The sequence below is a fragment of the Camelina sativa genome, chromosome 12, assembly GCF_030686135.1.
Source record: "Camelina sativa cultivar CO46 ecotype springtype chromosome 12, ASM3068613v1".
In the NCBI taxonomy this organism is placed as follows: domain Eukaryota; kingdom Viridiplantae; phylum Streptophyta; class Magnoliopsida; order Brassicales; family Brassicaceae; genus Camelina; species Camelina sativa.
The window spans coordinates 983,954-1,001,303 of NC_141891.1; the positions used below are offsets into that span (position 1 = coordinate 983,954).

General features: G+C 39.9%; 3 protein-coding genes, 2 long non-coding RNA genes and 3 pseudogenes across 7 annotated transcripts; 2 read left to right on the plus strand and 6 right to left on the minus strand.

The window, feature by feature from the left end:
- Nucleotides 1-3,858: 3,858 nt before the first annotated feature.
- Nucleotides 3,859-4,341, minus strand: LOC147930093 (S-locus-specific glycoprotein S13 pseudogene; annotated as a pseudogene).
- Nucleotides 4,342-4,931: 590 nt separating this feature from the next.
- Nucleotides 4,932-6,744, plus strand: LOC147930094 (uncharacterized). The gene is made up of 2 exons (XR_015574038.1): nt 4,932-5,918; nt 6,224-6,744. It is a non-coding gene; the product is annotated as an uncharacterized LOC147930094 (long non-coding RNA).
- Nucleotides 6,712-9,461, minus strand: LOC147930095 (uncharacterized). The gene is made up of 2 exons (XR_015574039.1): nt 9,198-9,461; nt 6,712-7,032 (listed from the first exon to the last, which is right to left on the minus strand). It is a non-coding gene; the product is annotated as an uncharacterized LOC147930095 (long non-coding RNA).
- Nucleotides 7,252-8,250, minus strand: LOC104733093 (glutathione S-transferase T3-like). The gene has a single exon (XM_010452704.2). The coding sequence runs from the start codon at nt 8,248-8,250 to the stop codon at nt 7,306-7,308; it is 945 nt and encodes a 314-aa protein (XP_010451006.2). The 3' UTR covers nt 7,252-7,305.
- A 277-nt stretch (nt 9,462-9,738) lies between the features above and the next one.
- Nucleotides 9,739-11,065, plus strand: LOC104729350 (uncharacterized). The gene is made up of 3 exons (XM_010448288.3): nt 9,739-10,469; nt 10,566-10,619; nt 10,711-11,065. Exons 1-3 carry the CDS (start codon nt 9,987-9,989, stop codon nt 10,873-10,875), a joined length of 702 nt encoding a protein of 233 aa, XP_010446590.1. The 5' UTR covers nt 9,739-9,986; the 3' UTR covers nt 10,876-11,065.
- Nucleotides 11,066-11,072: 7 nt separating this feature from the next.
- Nucleotides 11,073-11,859, minus strand: LOC104729351 (uncharacterized). Its single transcript, XM_010448289.3, has one exon. It carries the CDS (start codon nt 11,703-11,705, stop codon nt 11,310-11,312), a length of 396 nt encoding a protein of 131 aa, XP_010446591.1. The 5' UTR covers nt 11,706-11,859; the 3' UTR covers nt 11,073-11,309.
- Nucleotides 11,860-12,135: 276 nt separating this feature from the next.
- On the minus strand, nt 12,136-13,251 carry LOC109125033 (transcription factor bHLH131-like; annotated as a pseudogene). Its single transcript, XR_015574041.1, has 2 exons — nt 12,718-13,251; nt 12,136-12,611 (listed from the first exon to the last, which is right to left on the minus strand). The product of XR_015574041.1 is annotated as a transcription factor bHLH131-like (transcript).
- Nucleotides 13,252-13,439: 188 nt separating this feature from the next.
- On the minus strand, nt 13,440-17,240 carry LOC104729354 (uncharacterized protein At4g38062 pseudogene; annotated as a pseudogene). The gene is made up of 2 exons (XR_015574040.1): nt 17,044-17,240; nt 13,440-16,800 (listed from the first exon to the last, which is right to left on the minus strand). The product of XR_015574040.1 is annotated as an uncharacterized protein At4g38062 pseudogene (transcript).
- Nucleotides 17,241-17,350: the final 110 nt, after the last annotated feature.

Genomic DNA, 17,350 nt, shown 5'->3' on the forward strand with positions numbered 1-17,350 from the left:
TTCAATACTATCGTCAGGCTAGATGAGAGAACAGGGGGAAATGGTCGCTTGTCCTCTGATTCTATTGAGTTTGGTGATTGGATTAATGATGCATCCCTCATTGACATGGGGTTTAAGGGCAGTAAGTTCACCTGGAGGCGAGGGCGTGTGGTGAATACTTATATTGCTAAGCGGTTGGACAGGGTCCTGTGCTGTCCCCAAGCGCGTTTACAATGGCATGAGGCAGTGGTCACGCATCTCCCATTCCTGGCTTCTGATCATACGCCTTTATATGTTCAGTTACAACCTGAAGTTTGCGGGAATCCACAGCGAAGACCTTTTCGCTTTGAGGCTGCTTGGATGAAGCATAATGGTTTTCAAGAGCTGTTGTCCAATTTGTGGGATAGCACCGTCTCTACTCTGGTTGCTTTGGACAGGTTAAGAGTTAAACTTAAGCAGTGGAACAGAGAGGTGTTTGGAGACATTCAAAAAAGAAAGGAGGGGTTGTTCAACAAGATTAAGATGGTCCAAGATCAGTTAGAGGGTCGGCAATCAGATGCTTTGTTACAAAGGGAACAAGATTTATTACAGGAGCTTGAGGTTGTGTTGGAACAGGAGGAGATGGTGTGGTATCAAAAATCTCGAGAGAAAGTCATCACTCTGGGGGATCGGAATACCAAGTTTTTCCACACATCAACTATAATTTGGAGACGACAGAACCGCATTGATATGTTGCGGGATGAGGAAGGTCGGTGGGTGTCAGATATGCAGGATCTGGAGAGTTTAGCAACTTCTTTTTACAAGCGGCTTTATTCGATGGATGATGTTGAGCAGGAGGTGAGCAGTTTACCACCAACAGGGTTTCTTCAGTTATCACATGCAGAAACTTTAGCTTTGAATAAGCCGTTTACAGCTGCTGAGATTGATTGGTCGGGTCGGTGAGAAGCATGGGGAGATATAAGGCGCCAGGGCCTGATGGATATCAACCGGTCTTCTATCAGCAATGCTGGGAGGTTGTTGGTCCGTCGCTTATTCGGTTCGTGTTAGATTTTTTTGAAACAGGCGTGTTGCCTAAAGAAACTAATGATGCTTTAGTGGTGTTGATTGCTAAAGTGCTTAAGCCGGAGAGGATGTCTCAGTTTCGACCTATAAGTTTGTGTAATGTCTTGTTCAAGACTATTACTAAAACAATGGTGATGCGGCTCCAGAAGGTGATGCCTAAGCTAATTGGTCCAGCACAAGCGAGCTTTATACCGGGTAGGCTAAGTACAGACAACATTGTGGTGGTTCAGGAAGCGATACACTCTATGATTCGCAAGAAAAGGCGTAAAGGATGGATGCTACTTAAGCTTGATCTTGAGAAAGCTTATGATCGCATAAGGTGGGACTATCTGGAGGACACTCTCATGGTGGCTGGTTTGTCAGAAAATTGGCGGAGGTGGATCATGCAGTGTGTGACTGGCCCATCGATGACAGTACTTTGGAATGGGGAGAAGACTGAGCCATTTACACCAGCTAGGGGGTTGCGTCAGGGTGACCCTTTGTCCCCATATTTGTTTGTGATGTGTCTTGAACGGTTATGTCATCTCATTGAAATGGCAGTGGACTCAAAGGATTGGAAGCCCATTAGTATATCTCGAGGGGGGCCTAAATTGTTTCACATTTGTTTTGCGGATGACCTCATCCTTTTGGCTGAAGCTTCGGTGGCTCAAGTACGGGTTATTCGAAAAGTTTTGGAACGGTTTTGTGTGGCATCGGGTCAGAAGGTGAGCTTGGAGAAGTCGAAGATCTTCTTCTCTAATAATGTGAGCCGAGATTTGGAGAATTTAATTAGTGATGAAAGTGGAATCAAGTCAACAAGGGATCTGGGCAAATATCTTGGGATGCCAGTTCTCCATAAAAGACTTAATAAGGAGACGTTTGGGGAGATACTCCAAAGGGTTTCGTCAAAGCTTTCAGGTTGGAAGGGACGCTTCCTGAGCTTTGCAGGAAGGTTAACCTTAACTAAGGCGGTACTGTTGTCGATCCCGGTCCATTCCATGAGCACCATCTACTTACCACGGTCCACACTGGCAAAGCTAGATCAATTATCGAGAACCTTTCTGTGGGGTGGTACAGTGGACAAAAGAAAGCAACACCTTATTTCTTGGCATAGGGTTTGTAAACCAAAGAAGGAAGGGGGGTTGGGGATTCGGTCTTCTCTAGAGATGAATAAGGCGCTTCTTGGTAAGTTGGGATGGCGTCTCCTTCAGGACAAAGAGAGCCTATGGGCAAAGGTTTTAAGATCAAAATACAAAGTTGGTGATGTTCATGATGCATCGTGGCTGGTGGTGAAGGGCACGTGGTCATCTACCTGGCGTAGTGTAAGCGTCGGGTTGAGAGAGGTGGTTATACCAGGATTGGGTTGGGTTCTAGGAGATGGCAAGGCGGTTAGGTTTTGGAGTGATAAATGGCTCCCTAATACTGGTCCCATTCATGCGGAGATTGGAGGTTTACCACTAGGTTTTGAGGATATTCGGGTCCAAGACTTGTGGAGAAATGGTACGGGGTGGCATCTTGCTAATATTTTGCCATTTACCTCTGACGCTACACGGTTGAAGCTTGGTGCGATCGTGGTGGATACAGTTACAGGGGCACCAGATAGGTTATCTTGGTCAGAAATGGCAGATGGTAGATTTACAGTGAAATCCGCATATGCTTTTGTGACACAGGATGACACGCCACGACAGGATATGGAAAAATTATTTGCGTGTGTATGGAGGGTGAAGGGTTCTGAGCGAGTTCGCTGCTTTCTCTGGCTAGTTGTGAATCAAGCAATAATGACAAATGTGGAGAGGTTTCGGCGCCATTTGTGTGATATGAATATCTGCTCTGTTTGCGGGAGCGCCGAGGAGACCATCTTACATGTGTTACGAGACTGCCCTGCGATGGAGGGGGTGTGGCGGAGGATAGTGCCCCAAGGGAAAGTCTATGCGTTCTTTAATGCTTCTCTACTCGAATGGCTCTATGGGAACTTATGTGAAAACGTTGAGCGAGAGAACTACTCATGGGCTACGTTATTTGCGGTAGCAGTTTGGTGGAGTTGGAAATGGAGATGCAGGGATATCTTTGGGAGTGAGCGAAGATTCCGGGATCGGGTACAGTTTCTTAAGGATTTGACGGGGGAGGTATATGCAGCTTACCAAGTAGAGAGGGGTGAAGTACAGAGGGTGGCGCGCGAGGTGAGATGGATTAAGTGGCTGTTGCCGAGTGTGGGATGGGTTAAATTGAACACAGACGGGGCTTCTCATGGCAATCCGGGGTTAGCTACTGCAGCTGGTGTTTTGCGAGATGGTAATGGGGATTGGCTTGGTGGTTTCGTTTTGAATATAGGCATGTGCTCGGCCCCGTTAGCGGAACTTTGGGGAGTTTATTATGGCCTATATACTGCTTGGGAGAAGGGTGTTACGCGGGTTGAGTTAGAGGTGGATTCAGAGATGGTGGTGGGTTTTCTTACGACAGGGATTGGGGATTCCCACCCGCTGTCCTTCCTAGTACGTCTGTGCTATGGCTTCATATCGAGGGACTGGATAGTCCGTATTAGTCATGTGTATAGGGAAGCTAATCGTCTTGCCGATGGATTAGCAAACTATGCGTTTACGTTGCCTGTAGGTTTTTCTTCCTTTGCTGTTTGTCTGGAGCCTGTCCGGTCTATTTTGTTAGAGGACGTCATGGGTTGTGCGCAACATCGTCATGTTCCTGTGTAATTGTTTTTTTTCTTTATTAATAAATGGGAGGCCTAGTCTCCCCTTTTCACACCAAAAAAAAAACAAAACAAGACTTCTTAGGTCAATATTTTCATTCTTCCATGTTATAAAGCCTTGCGAGAGCTCCCGAATTTCAACTTGGAATGTGACGTTGATTCTTCCAGGACGTTAGACTCGTCGTGTTTACGTTCGTTCTGCGGTCCCAGCCTAACTTCATTCCCGGGAGTAGAATATCCGTCGGGAAATCGAAGCTCTGCCACAGAAATCCAGCTGCGAGTTGTTGCCGGAACATGAAATTACCGTTATCGAGAAGCTCTGGAACAATGCGTTGGTTATTAATCTGGATTTTCAGTTTCGGTGACTTCCACACAGTCCCACCAGATTGATCGCGCAGGACAAGGGTTGAGGAAGAGGACAAGAATCTGAGGGTTGCTGTTGAATTGTATAAAGGATTTTGTCTGTTAGCCAGCCATACAACTATCTCGGGGGATCTCTTGTACCAGATTCCGAGATACCAACCATCTACATCCGGAACACTTGTTGCGGCTTTGAAGAGACCGAGTTCAAATATCTCACCAGGGGATACTATATTATCTTCTCCGTCTCCGAGCCTCATCACCGTGTAAGACAAGGTAGTACCAAAAAGAAAAAATGGTAAAGTAGTGAAGAAGATGAATGTGTAATGAGTTAAACTCATCGTTTGTTGTGCTTTAGTTTTCTCTCTTCAAATCACATATATATATATATATATATATATATATATATATATATATATATATATATATTCTTCTTCTCCTCCTCCTTATTTGGTTAAATTCAAATCTAAATTAAATTAGCCGACCAAAAATTAAATATGCATCATTTCGGCGACTAAATTAATTATTACCATTTCCTTTTTGTTGATCCATTCCTATACAACACATGTTAAGATATATATCTAACTTCCACAGTGCACATGGAGAGGCTAGCTAGATGAGCTGCAAAGTCATGCCCTAGGGCTCCTTGAACGATACTTCCTCTGTCTCATGAAGATTGATGTTTTGAGACTTTCACACATATTAAGAAATTTTTAGTTTTTATTTGTAAATTAATTTATAATTACTTTTTGGTAGAGAGAGAAAATATAAACCAATAACAATTTAAATATTTGAAATGATTACTTCTTGAAGTTTACAAAACATCAATCTTTGTGGGACAAAAATAAATTCCAAAACATCAATCTTTGTGAGACAGAGGGAGTATTATTAACTTTCTTGTCTTTCTCTCTCTTTTTTTGTTAGTCTTGCTTTTGTGATTTTCTTGAGGGAATATAATGAGCAAAGTCAAGCATTTCATTTTCATCTGCGCTACGCCTACGTACCCGTTACATGCTATTTAAGGTATAAAAAAGATATATTAGTCAGCCTGATCAGTTCTTCGTTATTCTGAGAAACAGAGGTAACTCAAGACGAAGATTAGTGGGCCGGGGATGAGTGGTTGGTTTCTTGTTTACTTGTGTGTACAAAAACCATTGGTTCGGAATCACCAAACACTAGACATGTTCTAAAAAGAGGAAAGTACTCTCTAGTTGAGCAACTTCAAATTAAAATAGAATCAATAGATCAATCTCTTCCAGCTCTCTTCCGATTTTCATTACCCAGGAAAACCTACGTTGATTGCAGCAGTAAGTTGCAGAGATGGATGTAATTACAATATCTCTGTAATTGTTTCTGACACTCTCTTTTTTTTTAATCCTTCAAAATTAAATTCCACCTTTAAAGGTGTGATTTTCTCAGTCACATTTTTTAACTAACAAAATATAAAAGGTCTCTTAGAAATTAGAATCATTCAAAGTAGTGTTTTTCTACAAAAATGATAATATTTTGAATAACAATAGATTTTAAGTGAGTTTTACAAATAATTGATTGAATAACAAGAGATTAGTATATGAGTGACTGAGAGCAAAATATGGTCCTAAATTTGTTCTCCTTCCTTAGTCCTTATAACCTTTTTTTCACAAAAACTAGTATATTTGCTTATATCCTAAAATAGAAATGTAAAGTTATCTATATATGATTAAATCATTAGTATTCTGTTTTACAAAAGAAATATAAAAAAAAACGAAAGATAGTAAAAAGACGATAAAAATGACCCAAGTAAGACATGTAAGGTTCATCACGTTTGTGATGATCATCACCATATTGATTTCAACAGGTAATAAACATTAATTATAGCAATGAATCTCATTTTTTTTTTTATTGTTTGTCTCCATTTTTGTTTTGAGTGTTGATTAAACACTCTAAGCCAAACAATTAACTAGAGATATTTTGAAAAATGGCCAAAAACGTGAGATTTGTTAATTTCATTAATCTTGTGATTGTTTTCACCATATTAATTTCACCTTTCAACAGGTAGACATTATGATATTTGTGTTGGGTTTTACCTTTGTGTTAAAGAAGAATTGCATATTTGGCATTTTACAAAATTTCGTTTGAAATGATTACTATTAATTATTTCAGTGGAACCAAAACCAAATCCTTAATTTGAAGCCAAAAAAACCTTTGGTGCCGCCACCACCACCGAAAGCTAAACCACCACCAATATGTGGTACAGCACGAATGAGACCGCCGCCTGGGACATGTAATAAACCAAATGGAGACAGATTGTGCCAAAAAGTTTGCTTGGGTCCACGTTTAATGGCTTATCCTTACGGAAAATGTAGTGCAGATAAAAAAATACTGCAGATGCCATATTTGTCGCGAATAAAGTTTTTCAATACTGTTCTCTCCAGTCTTAATTATGAAAAAACTCAAAATGTTGGTTCAATCAACCATATATTACTAGCTAAATAAAAACCAATGAAGTGATCGGTTGTTTGATTACTTTTGTTAGACCATCCGCATTGGTGTGGGACTTTTTTTGGTCCCCCACATTTAATACTAATATTTTGAGGGTTTTTTATTTGTAGTAGGAGCATTGGGGTGTATTTGTATTTGGTCCTCCAAATAAAATAATAATATTTTGAAAGTTTAAAGATTAATAATATTAGTATGTATACGAAACTTACACTTATACTTTATTTAAACTTATACTTCATCACATACCTTCTGTTGTAGCAGTTGGATAGAAAAGGCTTCGCACCACAATAACATTCCTTCGGGAATCCATGCTCCACCTCCGGCTGAGGTGGGTATTGCCTCGACTCTGCTTCATCCATACGAATCAAACCATCTAGCTCTCTATCCGCAGTGTCCTCTGAGTACTTATCAGCCAGATAGGATGAAGAAGGCTGGGAATAGCTATAGTCGTGGCCCATGTCTTACGTAACCTGAAGATAAACAAGAAGAAGCAGATTAGACTTAGTACAACAATACACAATCTGATTAAGTTAGTTTATACAATAGCCGAGTACTAGAAATTAAAATAGACGAGTACTAGAAATTAAAATAGACTTATATTAATTTAGTTTGAAACAAGAAATACACAACTGATTAAGAAATACTTAAACAGGAAATACAAATCAAACAAACAGGGAATACAAATCAAATACATAAGCCGAGTACTAAGCAAGAAAAACAAACAACAAACACATGCTCTAATATCAGAAATACTGGGACACTATCTTGTTCATGATGATTTCTTCACTCGCACTCAAGGGTTCTTTTTTGGCTAGGAGAGTGTCTAGGATGGCCAGCTTCTGTAGTTTCTCCTTTTCAGCCAATTCCTCTTTCTTGACATCCCACATGCTCTTATACTCAGCAAGAGTCTTCACGTTTGTGGACTGAGCATTGTTCCTCTTCGCCTTGGCAGCCTTGATCCCTTCTGGCCGTTTCTCATGATCATCAACATTGGAGCTTGATGATTGTGACCCTTCAGCAGCTTGTTTCCTCTTTGTTGCAGGCTGAGATGGGAGCGTGTTAATAGTGTTCAGGGATAGAAATTTCTGCTCAAACCTTAACCGAAACCAACAATGTTCAAGATTAAATCTCTTCTTATGGTCAGCGAAGTAGATATCATGTGCATTGATCATGATATCATTTTCAGAATGACCAGAGCTGTTCTGTCTCTCAGCAGCTGCGAATGCCGCACAGAACTTGTTAGTTTGGTCATTTATCTTGTGCCAACGCTGCTTGCAATGTGTTACCAGCATCTGTTCACCACCATTTCTAGCATGAGGAGTGTCAGCATAGTATTTTTGAATCCTTTGCCAGAAGCTTCCTCCCTTTTGTTGATTTGCAACGATGGCATCTTTTGAAGTGTTGAGCCATGCGGAGATCAAGACTTCATCATCAGCAGGTGTCCATGTCTTTCTCTCCTTGCGCTCCAATGGTGTTTCTTGTGAGCTGTGAGGAGAAGGTTGGGAGCTGTGAGGAGAAGGTTGGGAGCTTTGAGGAGAGGGTTGGGAGCTGTAAGGAGAAGGTTGGGAGCTCTGTCCAGAAGGTGGATAACTTTCCCAACGAAAGTTTTCATTTAACCCACCTTCTTGTTGACTGTTAAGCAAGTTTAAGTAAGAAGAAGACTGAAAGAAGGGATTCGTAGAATCCATAAGAAGAAACGAATAAGGAAGAGAAGAGAAAAGAAGAGAAGAGAAGCGGGTATAGAAGAGAAGGAATGCGAAGAGAAGAGAAGAGAAGAGAAGCGAGTATAGAAGAGAAGTGATAAGCGAATGACAAGTGAGAAAGGGTTACTAAATGAAAGAGATTTATGGGTTAAAAGCTAACTTGCAATAAGTAGCAAAACTTAAAGACCAAACTCTAATCACAATTTATGACAAGTACACATTACAACTAACAAAATTAAACAAGAAACTATGAACAAACCACACCAAAATTAAATACAACCAACTACACAACAATCACAATTTATTAGAAGTACACATTACAACTACCAATTGAGAAACCTAAAATACTTTGTGAATTAAGAAAAAAAAAAACAAAAGTTTAACCAAACTCAATGTTAAAAAAAAAACTATGAACAAACCATACGAATGACACAAAGATGTTGATCCTTTAACAATTAAGACAAAAATACAAAAGTTTAACCAAACTCAATGTTAAAAAAAAAGACCGAGACACAAGATGTTGATCCTTGAACAATTAAGACAAAAATACCAAAGTTTAACCAAACTCAATGTTAAAAAAAAAGAAAGACCGAGACACAGACACAACTCGATCTTCACACAGACACAAACGACACAGACACAACTCGATCTTCACACAGACACAGACACAGACACAACTCGATCTTCACATAGAGACTAAACGATCCAACAAACACATGAAAAAACAGAACGAGACCAAAGCAACAAAACCTAAATCATTAACCCTAATTCAATAACCCTAAAATAACTCTAATTCAATAACCCTAATTCAATAACCCTAATTCGAAAACCCTAATTCGAAAACCCTAATTCGATAATCCCAATTCTCTAACCCTAATTCGATAATCAGCGCCTATCAAGGTTAAATCGAATATTGGGGGAAGAAGACAAACCTTAATTAGCACGATTCACCCGCCGGACAAGCATCGGGTGACAGAGAAAGATCGCTTCGGGAGAGAAGATCGAACCGCCGGACAAGCTTCGGGACAGAAGATCGGACCGGCTTCGGATGCGACAGAAGATCGGCTTCGTTAATATGGGGACGGAATTCCGGTGACAAGAACGGAACGGCTTCGTCAAATCGTCGAGGATGTATCGTCTTCGTCGTCGCCGTCGAGAGAGAAGAAAGAACTCGAGAAAGTTTTGTCTCGCAAATGAGTTTTTTTTTTTAATCCTAGATAAGAAGACAACCAATCAGACGACACCACGTGGCGAAGAAGACGGACGAAAAACGTCCCCAAGTAAGAACCATTTTTTCGAAATTGGGCTTTTAACAATTAAATTTAAATCCAATAAATACGGAGGACGGGCCGAGTATACTCCGTTGCCCATGCTCTTATATTGAAAGTATTGTCTAAAAGTTGTATTGTGAAGCGCAGACAAATATTAAAATATTAATAAATGAAGTTTTATTAAACAATTTATAAATTTCTTTGTTTTTTTTTTTTTAGAATTAATGAAAAATTTTGTCACAATATTTTATCAAATAAATTGTTAACTATGATGTCCTTAGAAACAAAGATTTTTTTGAAAAGATAAACTAAATAATTTTGGTTATATCCTTGGAAAGAAAAGTTAGTAGTTGTCGATAACTTATTTAGTTCTAAGAGTCTTGGGCCTGGGCTTGGGCCTTTATAAGAGGGACCGATCGAAGAAGGGAAAGAAGAGGCAAGAAGAATCAGATGCGGGTGGGCGTACCGGTAGCAGCAGCAACCACCGTGGGCGGGGTCGTTCTCCGAAGGCGAATCCCGGCGAGGATGGGTTCGAGTACGGTGGGAGCATTTACGAGCATAAAAGAAATGGTAACAGTGGAGAGAGAGATAAAGAAGAGCAAGTTCATCGCCATCGCTGGTCCTATCTCCTCCACCGAGCAATCCGCTCAATTGTTCCTATCTCAGGTCCGTGATCCTCGCGCTTCTCACAATTGCTGGGCTTATAAGATCGGTGATCAACTCCATCGATGTAGCGATGATGGTGAACCTTCAGGCACCGCTGGGAAACCGATTCAATCCGCAATTTTGTCTTCTGGTTTAGACAGAGTTATGGTTGTTGTCATTAGGTATTTTGGGGGAATCAAACTTGGAACTGGAGGTCTTGTTAGAGCATATGGTGGTGTTACATCTGATTGTTTGAAAGCTGCTCCTACTTGCCTTGTCAAGTCCAAAGTATAATAATATTAATAATATAAATATACTCTTCTTCTGTGTTGTTGTTGTTTCATCCTTGACATTTCCTGTTTTGTTTTGTTTCTTCTCTGCCAGGTTCAAATGGGAGTCGAGGTGACATTTGATCTTTTAGGTCTTCTTTACAATCAGGTGAGGCTTTTTTTACCTCTGTGAATTTCAACTTTTTTGAGATTTGAGTGCGTCAATCTATGCTCATTGATCTTTTCTATGGTGTCATTAGCTGCAAGCGTGTCAGGCTGAGGAAATTAAGGAAGACTATGATACTGGTAAAGATGGTACTGCCATGGTTTCTTTCAAGGTTGATTTTGACCAGGTTGATAAATTAGAGGATGCTATCAAATCAAACTGTAGACGAGACCTTGTCTTTTACAAAAGTTCGAGTTAAAATTTTTAGTTAAGTTGAAGCATTTTTATGTAATAATAATGATCTCTACAGAATGTTGTGAAAGATGAAGCAGTTTCTTCTTTTCTTTTTTTTTTCAAGCGACAGAATGAGAGTGCCTTGTGCGTTATGTATGAGCTGTTTCAAAATATTTTACTTATATATATTATGTATAGCCTACTAGTTCAGAGTCTTTTGAGTTGCAGAGCAGTGGTCGAGCCAAAAATATATAAACACAAGGGAGAAAGCTGTATATTACAAAAGGAGCTGGCTCATGGAAGCAATAACACAGAGGACCACGACATCAAAAACAACATCAAAAGAATAAGAAACAGTACATATATATATATATATATGTGTATACAAACCCACACAAAGAGACAAGGATAATAAATCTGTGACAGCTAAAAGAGCTAGCTTGTCACTTTTGTTTCTTTTTACTTTGAAGGTGGTGGAGTAAGGAAAGGAATGTTGAAAGGAAAGTTAAAGGGAATGTTGCTGGGAATAATAGGGAAGCTGACCTGTGGAATGTTTGGGATTGTGGGCTGCACTGGGTTGGGCAATGAAGGTATCTGTGTGCTCGGCATTGGTGGCAACCCGGTGGGCTGTGGTAGAGTTGGTTGTGGCTGTGGTAGCGTTTGTTGTCCTGGAGTTGGTAGAGAAGGAAGCGGCGGCATAGTGGTTTTGGGCAGAGGTGGGACTGTTAAAGATGGAGGCTGAGTCGCTGGTGTTGACTGGAGAAGGTGACGATGAGCAGATAGGCCTGTGAAGAAGCTTGTGAATGCAAGTGCAATGACTAGAGATGTTACAAAGGAGTTCTTCAGAGGAGCCATGGTGCTAATACTACTACTGCTGTATTGTGTGTGCTTTGACTAGTTCTTGTTGGTTTTAAGTGAGGAAGAGACTTGTGCTGGAAACCTCTATTTATAAAATAAAAAAAACGGTTTTCATCAGATTTTGGTGACAAGTAGGTGGAAAAAGTTTGAAGAGTTATATGTTGGTTCAACTTATTTGTTTCTCAGACGAAAGCTATCTACTAGAAGCAACCATGGGACTTGATATCAAAAAGGAACAATTGGGTAAGAAAATGATGGCAACAATCTTTGGCTGATTTATATTTTGATATATCATTCACACCATCTTTGAAGATAATTATGGTTTATTTTGCAGATATGTGATGCAATCCCAAGAAAAAAGTTGCAGCACTTTGATTCATATATAGACATTGTAAGTATCCATAACACTTGGGGCTTTTATATACCTTTTACATCTACCTTCTCTAATGGACTAGGCGAAACAGAGATGTACAAGTATATAAAAAAAAAAAACAAAATACTCATTGCTGTTGGGTCAACAACGATCCTTTATTGTTGTTGTTTTTTAGCCTCTGATGAAGATTTACCATTCACTACAGGTTTCAACGATTTCTTGAGCTTAACCAATCCTTCATTCCCATTTACACCTTGAACAAACAGGGCACACTTGGTTCTGCCACCTACTGTCATGATCTCAGCTCTCACCGCCTTTGTTTTGGCTGCCTTCAGCGACTTTGCAACCTCCGACATTAGCCCTTCTCTGTCGCTACAACTGAACACCACTCTTGCCAAGTCTCTGTTGTTATTACAGTGACCCAATCTCAAGCTGTCTTCTAAAGATGGTGTGGTTGGTATGTCCTGAACCATCTTTTTCAATTCATTGAAGTACCTGACAGTCTCTCCAAGCACAGATGCTTTATCCTGCTGTTTAGTTTCATTAAACATAATAGTAATAATAAAAAAAAGTGTTAATTTCTCTGGCTTTATATGTCTTTTTTTGTGTAATTTGGATGCAGAGCTATAAACTTACTTTGACCAAGTTTGGAAGAATAGTGCGGAGAGTTGCAAATTGGCAGTTAATTCTAAGCCGTCTTCTTCTCTGCGTCACTATGTTTCTTTGCAGCAGCTTCTTTTGATTCGGTTTTCGATTTTGGCTTTGTTGTGGCTGAGAAACCTCTGGAGAACAGCTTGCTGCTTGTGGTTGCAGCTGCACCTGCACCTGCGAAGAAAACATTTCTTCCCATTGTTGTTGAATACGCTGTTGGTTTGTAACACCGTGAAATCGGAGGCATCATCCCTTGCTCTAACTGCATTAAACACACAACACATGTAAGGATTGATTCAGAGGAGGAAGAAAACATTAAAAAGATGAATAATTTTTCGATTGATGATGAGAGAAGGAAGTAACAGAGAGGCTTACATGGTGAAGTAAAACCATGGATGGCGACACAGAGAGAAGGAGAGACGTACGTAGTAGAACAATGGAGGGAATGTTAATTTGGTTGTATGTTTTATAAGAAGAAAGATATGGACAAGATACCCAAAAGGGTAATAATAACTAATAAATGGGGGGATTAATGAGAAATAAACACGAGAAGATATTGTAATAACTCTAGTAATCTTTTAAGTATATAATATAACTCAAGAGGAGATAACAAATATAATGATTTGAGATTAGCAAAGGAAAACGAAAGATGGGTTTTCATGAATCGAAAATTGAGTTTTTAATTTAACGTTGTTTTGGATTTGTGATTTGTGAATGATTTAGGATTAGCAAACAAAAAAAGCTAACAAGTTTGTTTATTACACGAGCGAAACCTCTGAACAGCGTAAAGGGTTTCGTTAAAAAGCTTCAAGATACATCAACACTAAAAACAAAGTTTTCTAAGAGAGAAAAAAAATCCTCCCTATCTCTTCTGTGGAATCAATCAAACTAATGGTTAAGCTGTCTAAATGGTGACCTGTCTTCTTCAATTACGGCATCGTCATGCTTCATTGCCAATCTTGGAGAACCAATAGTTTCGCCATAGTTGTTCTCTTTTCCAAATTCATCACAACATTTTGTAACTCTCTCCAAAGTTTTCATCAGCTTCGTGTCTCCATCACACAGCTTCAACATTCCATCCTCTACTTCGCTGATAAAACTCAAAAGATTTCGTTTTTCTGATGACAAACTCGCAACTTCCTCAACTAGCTCTGTCTTTTCCGCTTCTGAGGCTTTTAGCTTTGCCTGCATTTGTGTGGTAACTTCTTCCAACTCTCTCTGCTTAGTTTCCAGTTCAGCGCCTAACTTGGTTGCTTCTTTTCTGAAACAAGAAGCATATTCACCTGATGTTTTGAGTTTCTGGCTGAGACTAAAGATTTCCCCTTCAAGCTCTATGATCATCATCTTTTTTGCTTCAGTTTCTACCGCGGTAAGAATCTGCGTAGCAGCGAGTTTCTCCCATGCTTTGTGAAGCATGTTAACCTCGTTTTGCTCCTCCTCCAGTAGCAAAGATACAGACTTGAATGAACCCTCCAATATATGCTTCACCTCCCGCAAGTCCTGGTCTTTCTGTTGTAAAGCACCTGCAAAAATCTCTCTCTCTTTCTGCAGTTCCCTTTCAGTAACTATATGCGCAATAACGACATCCTCAAGCTCCCTTCTAAGTGATTCTTGTTCCAACAACTCTACCTCTCTCTGTAGATTTTCCAACATATCGTCCTTATCCCTCATAAGTGTTTCTATCTCCGAATCAGACGATCTTGCAGAGCTGATAGCCTTTAGCTTATGCATCAGCTCATTCCTCTCTTGCATTATGGCTTCTCCAACTCCAACCTGTTCAAGAAGAGAAGCCTCTACTCTTTTGCGCAGGTTCTGGTTTTGCTCTAGTTCAGCTTTCAGCCTTTTAGCAATAGATTTCCAGATCCACAGTTGGAATTCAATCTGGTACACTTCAGAGGTTTTATCAGATAATTCAGAATTTGCTGTTTCTAGGGCCTCAGAAACGTCAGCAAGTTTCCGTTTCGAGTCGTTCTCCACCTCTACGACTTTCTCTTGCAAGAGAAGTTGACTTTTGGTAGACTCCTCGAGCCTCTCCTTGTAATTATCAAGCTCCTGTTGCCTATGCTCTTCGTTTAGACCAATGGCCTCACTTTTTTTAACCAATGAGGCAGTCTTCTCAACCTCTTCTGCCAACTTGGCATAGGCAATGTCCACCTTGCCGCAGAGTTCTCTAATATTCTCCTTGGAATCACTTTCAAGCTGCGAAATCTGCTCCTCTAAAAGCACCCGACACTTGTGTGATTCCTCAAGCATCTCCTTATACTTCTGAATTTCTTTTTCCAACACTAAATTCTTCTCTTTGACAAAACCAAAGGACTCAATCTGCCTTGTTAAAGCCACCACTTTCTCACGTTCTGCAACGAGATCTGAGTTTGTGTTGTCCAGTGCATCACAGACTTGTAGAAGTTTCTCTTCATAATCATTTTCAGCCTCTTTTAGTTTTTGTTTCATCTGAGTTTGGAATCTAGAGGATTCCTCAACCATTTCTTTGTAGCTCTCTACTTCTTTTTCCATCTGAACATTCTGATCTTCCAAAAGATCCAGCATGTCTATTCTTTTCAGTAAGCATGCGACCCTTTCCCGTTCTTCTTCAATCTCTAGATGCGCCTTGGCCAGCGCAGCATTCTTTTGATCTAGCTGCTCCATCAATAGGGAATAGCCCTTTTCTTCTGTTTTCTCATCCTTGATTTGTTCATCCTCAACATTTGCAAGCCTTGACTGAGCCTCGGAGACTGTTCTACTTAGTACTAGATACATAACCGAGATCTCTTCGTACTGTAGTCTCATTTTAGCTGCAGAAGAATGGCAGTTTTCAAGTTCCAACTCGACATCTTTCAGTGCTGCCTCCTTGCTTTGCAACCGCAACTGATAATCATTTATGTCTTCTGCCATCTTCTCCAGTCGAGAACTCCATTCAGCTTCTTTGCTTCTCAAGTTAGCTGAGCAGGTCTTATGAATGTTTTCCAAGTTCCGAAACTTGTTTTTCAGCTTCGATAGTGCAGAATTTCCTGATCCCTGAATAGTAGCTTCCTGGAGTTCTTTCAATGAACCAAGCAACTCGTGGTTTTCTTGTTCCAGTTTTCGATTCTCATACTTCATCTCCTTAAGATATGTCTCTTTGATGCTCAAGGATTGTCTCAACTCTGCAACTTCCTCATCTCTTTTGCCAGCCAAATGATCGAGTTGTGTTCTAGCGTCTTGGTACTCTGCAAAAGCATCTTCGTATCTGGTTTTGAATTCTGAAACTTGGATTTCAAGATGTTTTCTTCTGGTCTCTTCTTGTGTCAGCGCAGAGTTACACATCTGCAACTTCTTCTGAAGATCCTCTGAGATTCTAGTTAATGAATCAAGTTTGGTCTGAAGAGAGTAGATATCTTCCAGAAGCGTCGATCTATCTACCTCCCACTCTTTCTTGCTATCCCTGAAAAGATTTTGAAGCTTCTCATATGCTTCCTCAAGATGTTTGAACTGCTCCTTCTTCCACTTAAGCTTCTCTTCAACTTGAGTCTTCTCTTCTTCCACTTTAACCACCACATCATCTCTCCCTCTAGTTTCTTTCATAGCTTCAAGAGTTTTCTCAACTTGAATCCTTTTCTTCTCAGCTACACCTAAAAGCCCTTTGAGCCCTTCAATCTCAGCCCTGTATACATTGTTTCTCTGTTCCAGATCAATGTTCTTCTCATTAGCTTCATCCAAAGCAGACAACATACTCCGTTTCTCCTCTTCGAATTCCCGGTACTTATCTTCCCCGTTAGCTCTAAGCTTATCATTAGCAACATTCACAAGCTTGAGAACAGAGTCTTTCTCTATCAAACAACGTTGTAGATCCTCGTTGGCTCGTTTCAACTCAGAAACAAGTCTTGTCTTCTCCTCGATTTCAAAACACTGCTTCTCGTTAACCAATCTCGCCTCTCGAATCTCAGCTAATTGTTCCTTTTGGAGCTTGTTTAGATTTTCAAGAAGCTCCGTTTTGTTTCTACACTCAATCCTAAGCTTCACATTCTCGGCTTTCAACTCATCAAGCTCTTCAAAAACCTTCTTCTCCATCTTTACTAACAACTATTAAACCTAGACAATATACCAAATGAACAACAAAACAGTCAAATCTACAGATCTAGAGGGAAAGCAAGAAAAATAGTCAGATCCTCGAAAACGCTGTGACTAAAATCGCGACATCTTAGAAACTAAAGAAGGAGTTATATCAGCTAATAAATCTCTCGAACTGCCGAAGAAGAAGGATATATCAAACCCTAATTTGATGACATTCAAAATCAAAATTAGGGAAACAAATCTTAAAAAAAATTAAAGTACCTGAATCTCGGGAAACACTTAAATCTTCAAAAGAAACAGAGATTTCATCAAGAAATCAATTGATTTGCGAGCAAATGGGAAGGAGACAAAAGAGAGGAAACGAACTGAGAGTGTGAGAGACGATCCAGAGGAATGAAGGAGCCGTTGGAGAAGAAAAGGGGAAAACTCTTTTTTAAAAATTTAAAAAAACCGAGATCGAAGTTTAACGCCGTTCCGTTCAACTTTATGGGCCTTGATAAATCCTGTGGCCCATTTCTAATTTCTTTTGTCTTTGGCCCATTGTTATTTTTTTTTTGGGTGACTACCA

Bases quoted from the DNA above. Each gene is read 5' to 3' on its own strand.
- LOC104729351 (XM_010448289.3), bottom strand. From the start codon at position 11,705: ATGGCTCCTCTGAAGAACTCCTTTGTAACATCTCTAGTCATTGCACTT.
- LOC104729350 (XM_010448288.3), top strand. From the start codon at position 9,987: ATGCGGGTGGGCGTACCGGTAGCAGCAGCAACCACCGTGGGCGGGGTC. The intron at 10,470-10,565 runs GTATAATAATAT...CTTCTCTGCCAG, and splicing joins CTTGCCTTGTCAAGTCCAAA to GTTCAAATGGGAGTCGAGGT. The intron at 10,620-10,710 runs GTGAGGCTTTTT...TGGTGTCATTAG, and splicing joins TAGGTCTTCTTTACAATCAG to CTGCAAGCGTGTCAGGCTGA.
- LOC104733093 (XM_010452704.2), bottom strand. From the start codon at position 8,250: ATGGATTCTACGAATCCCTTCTTTCAGTCTTCTTCTTACTTAAACTTG.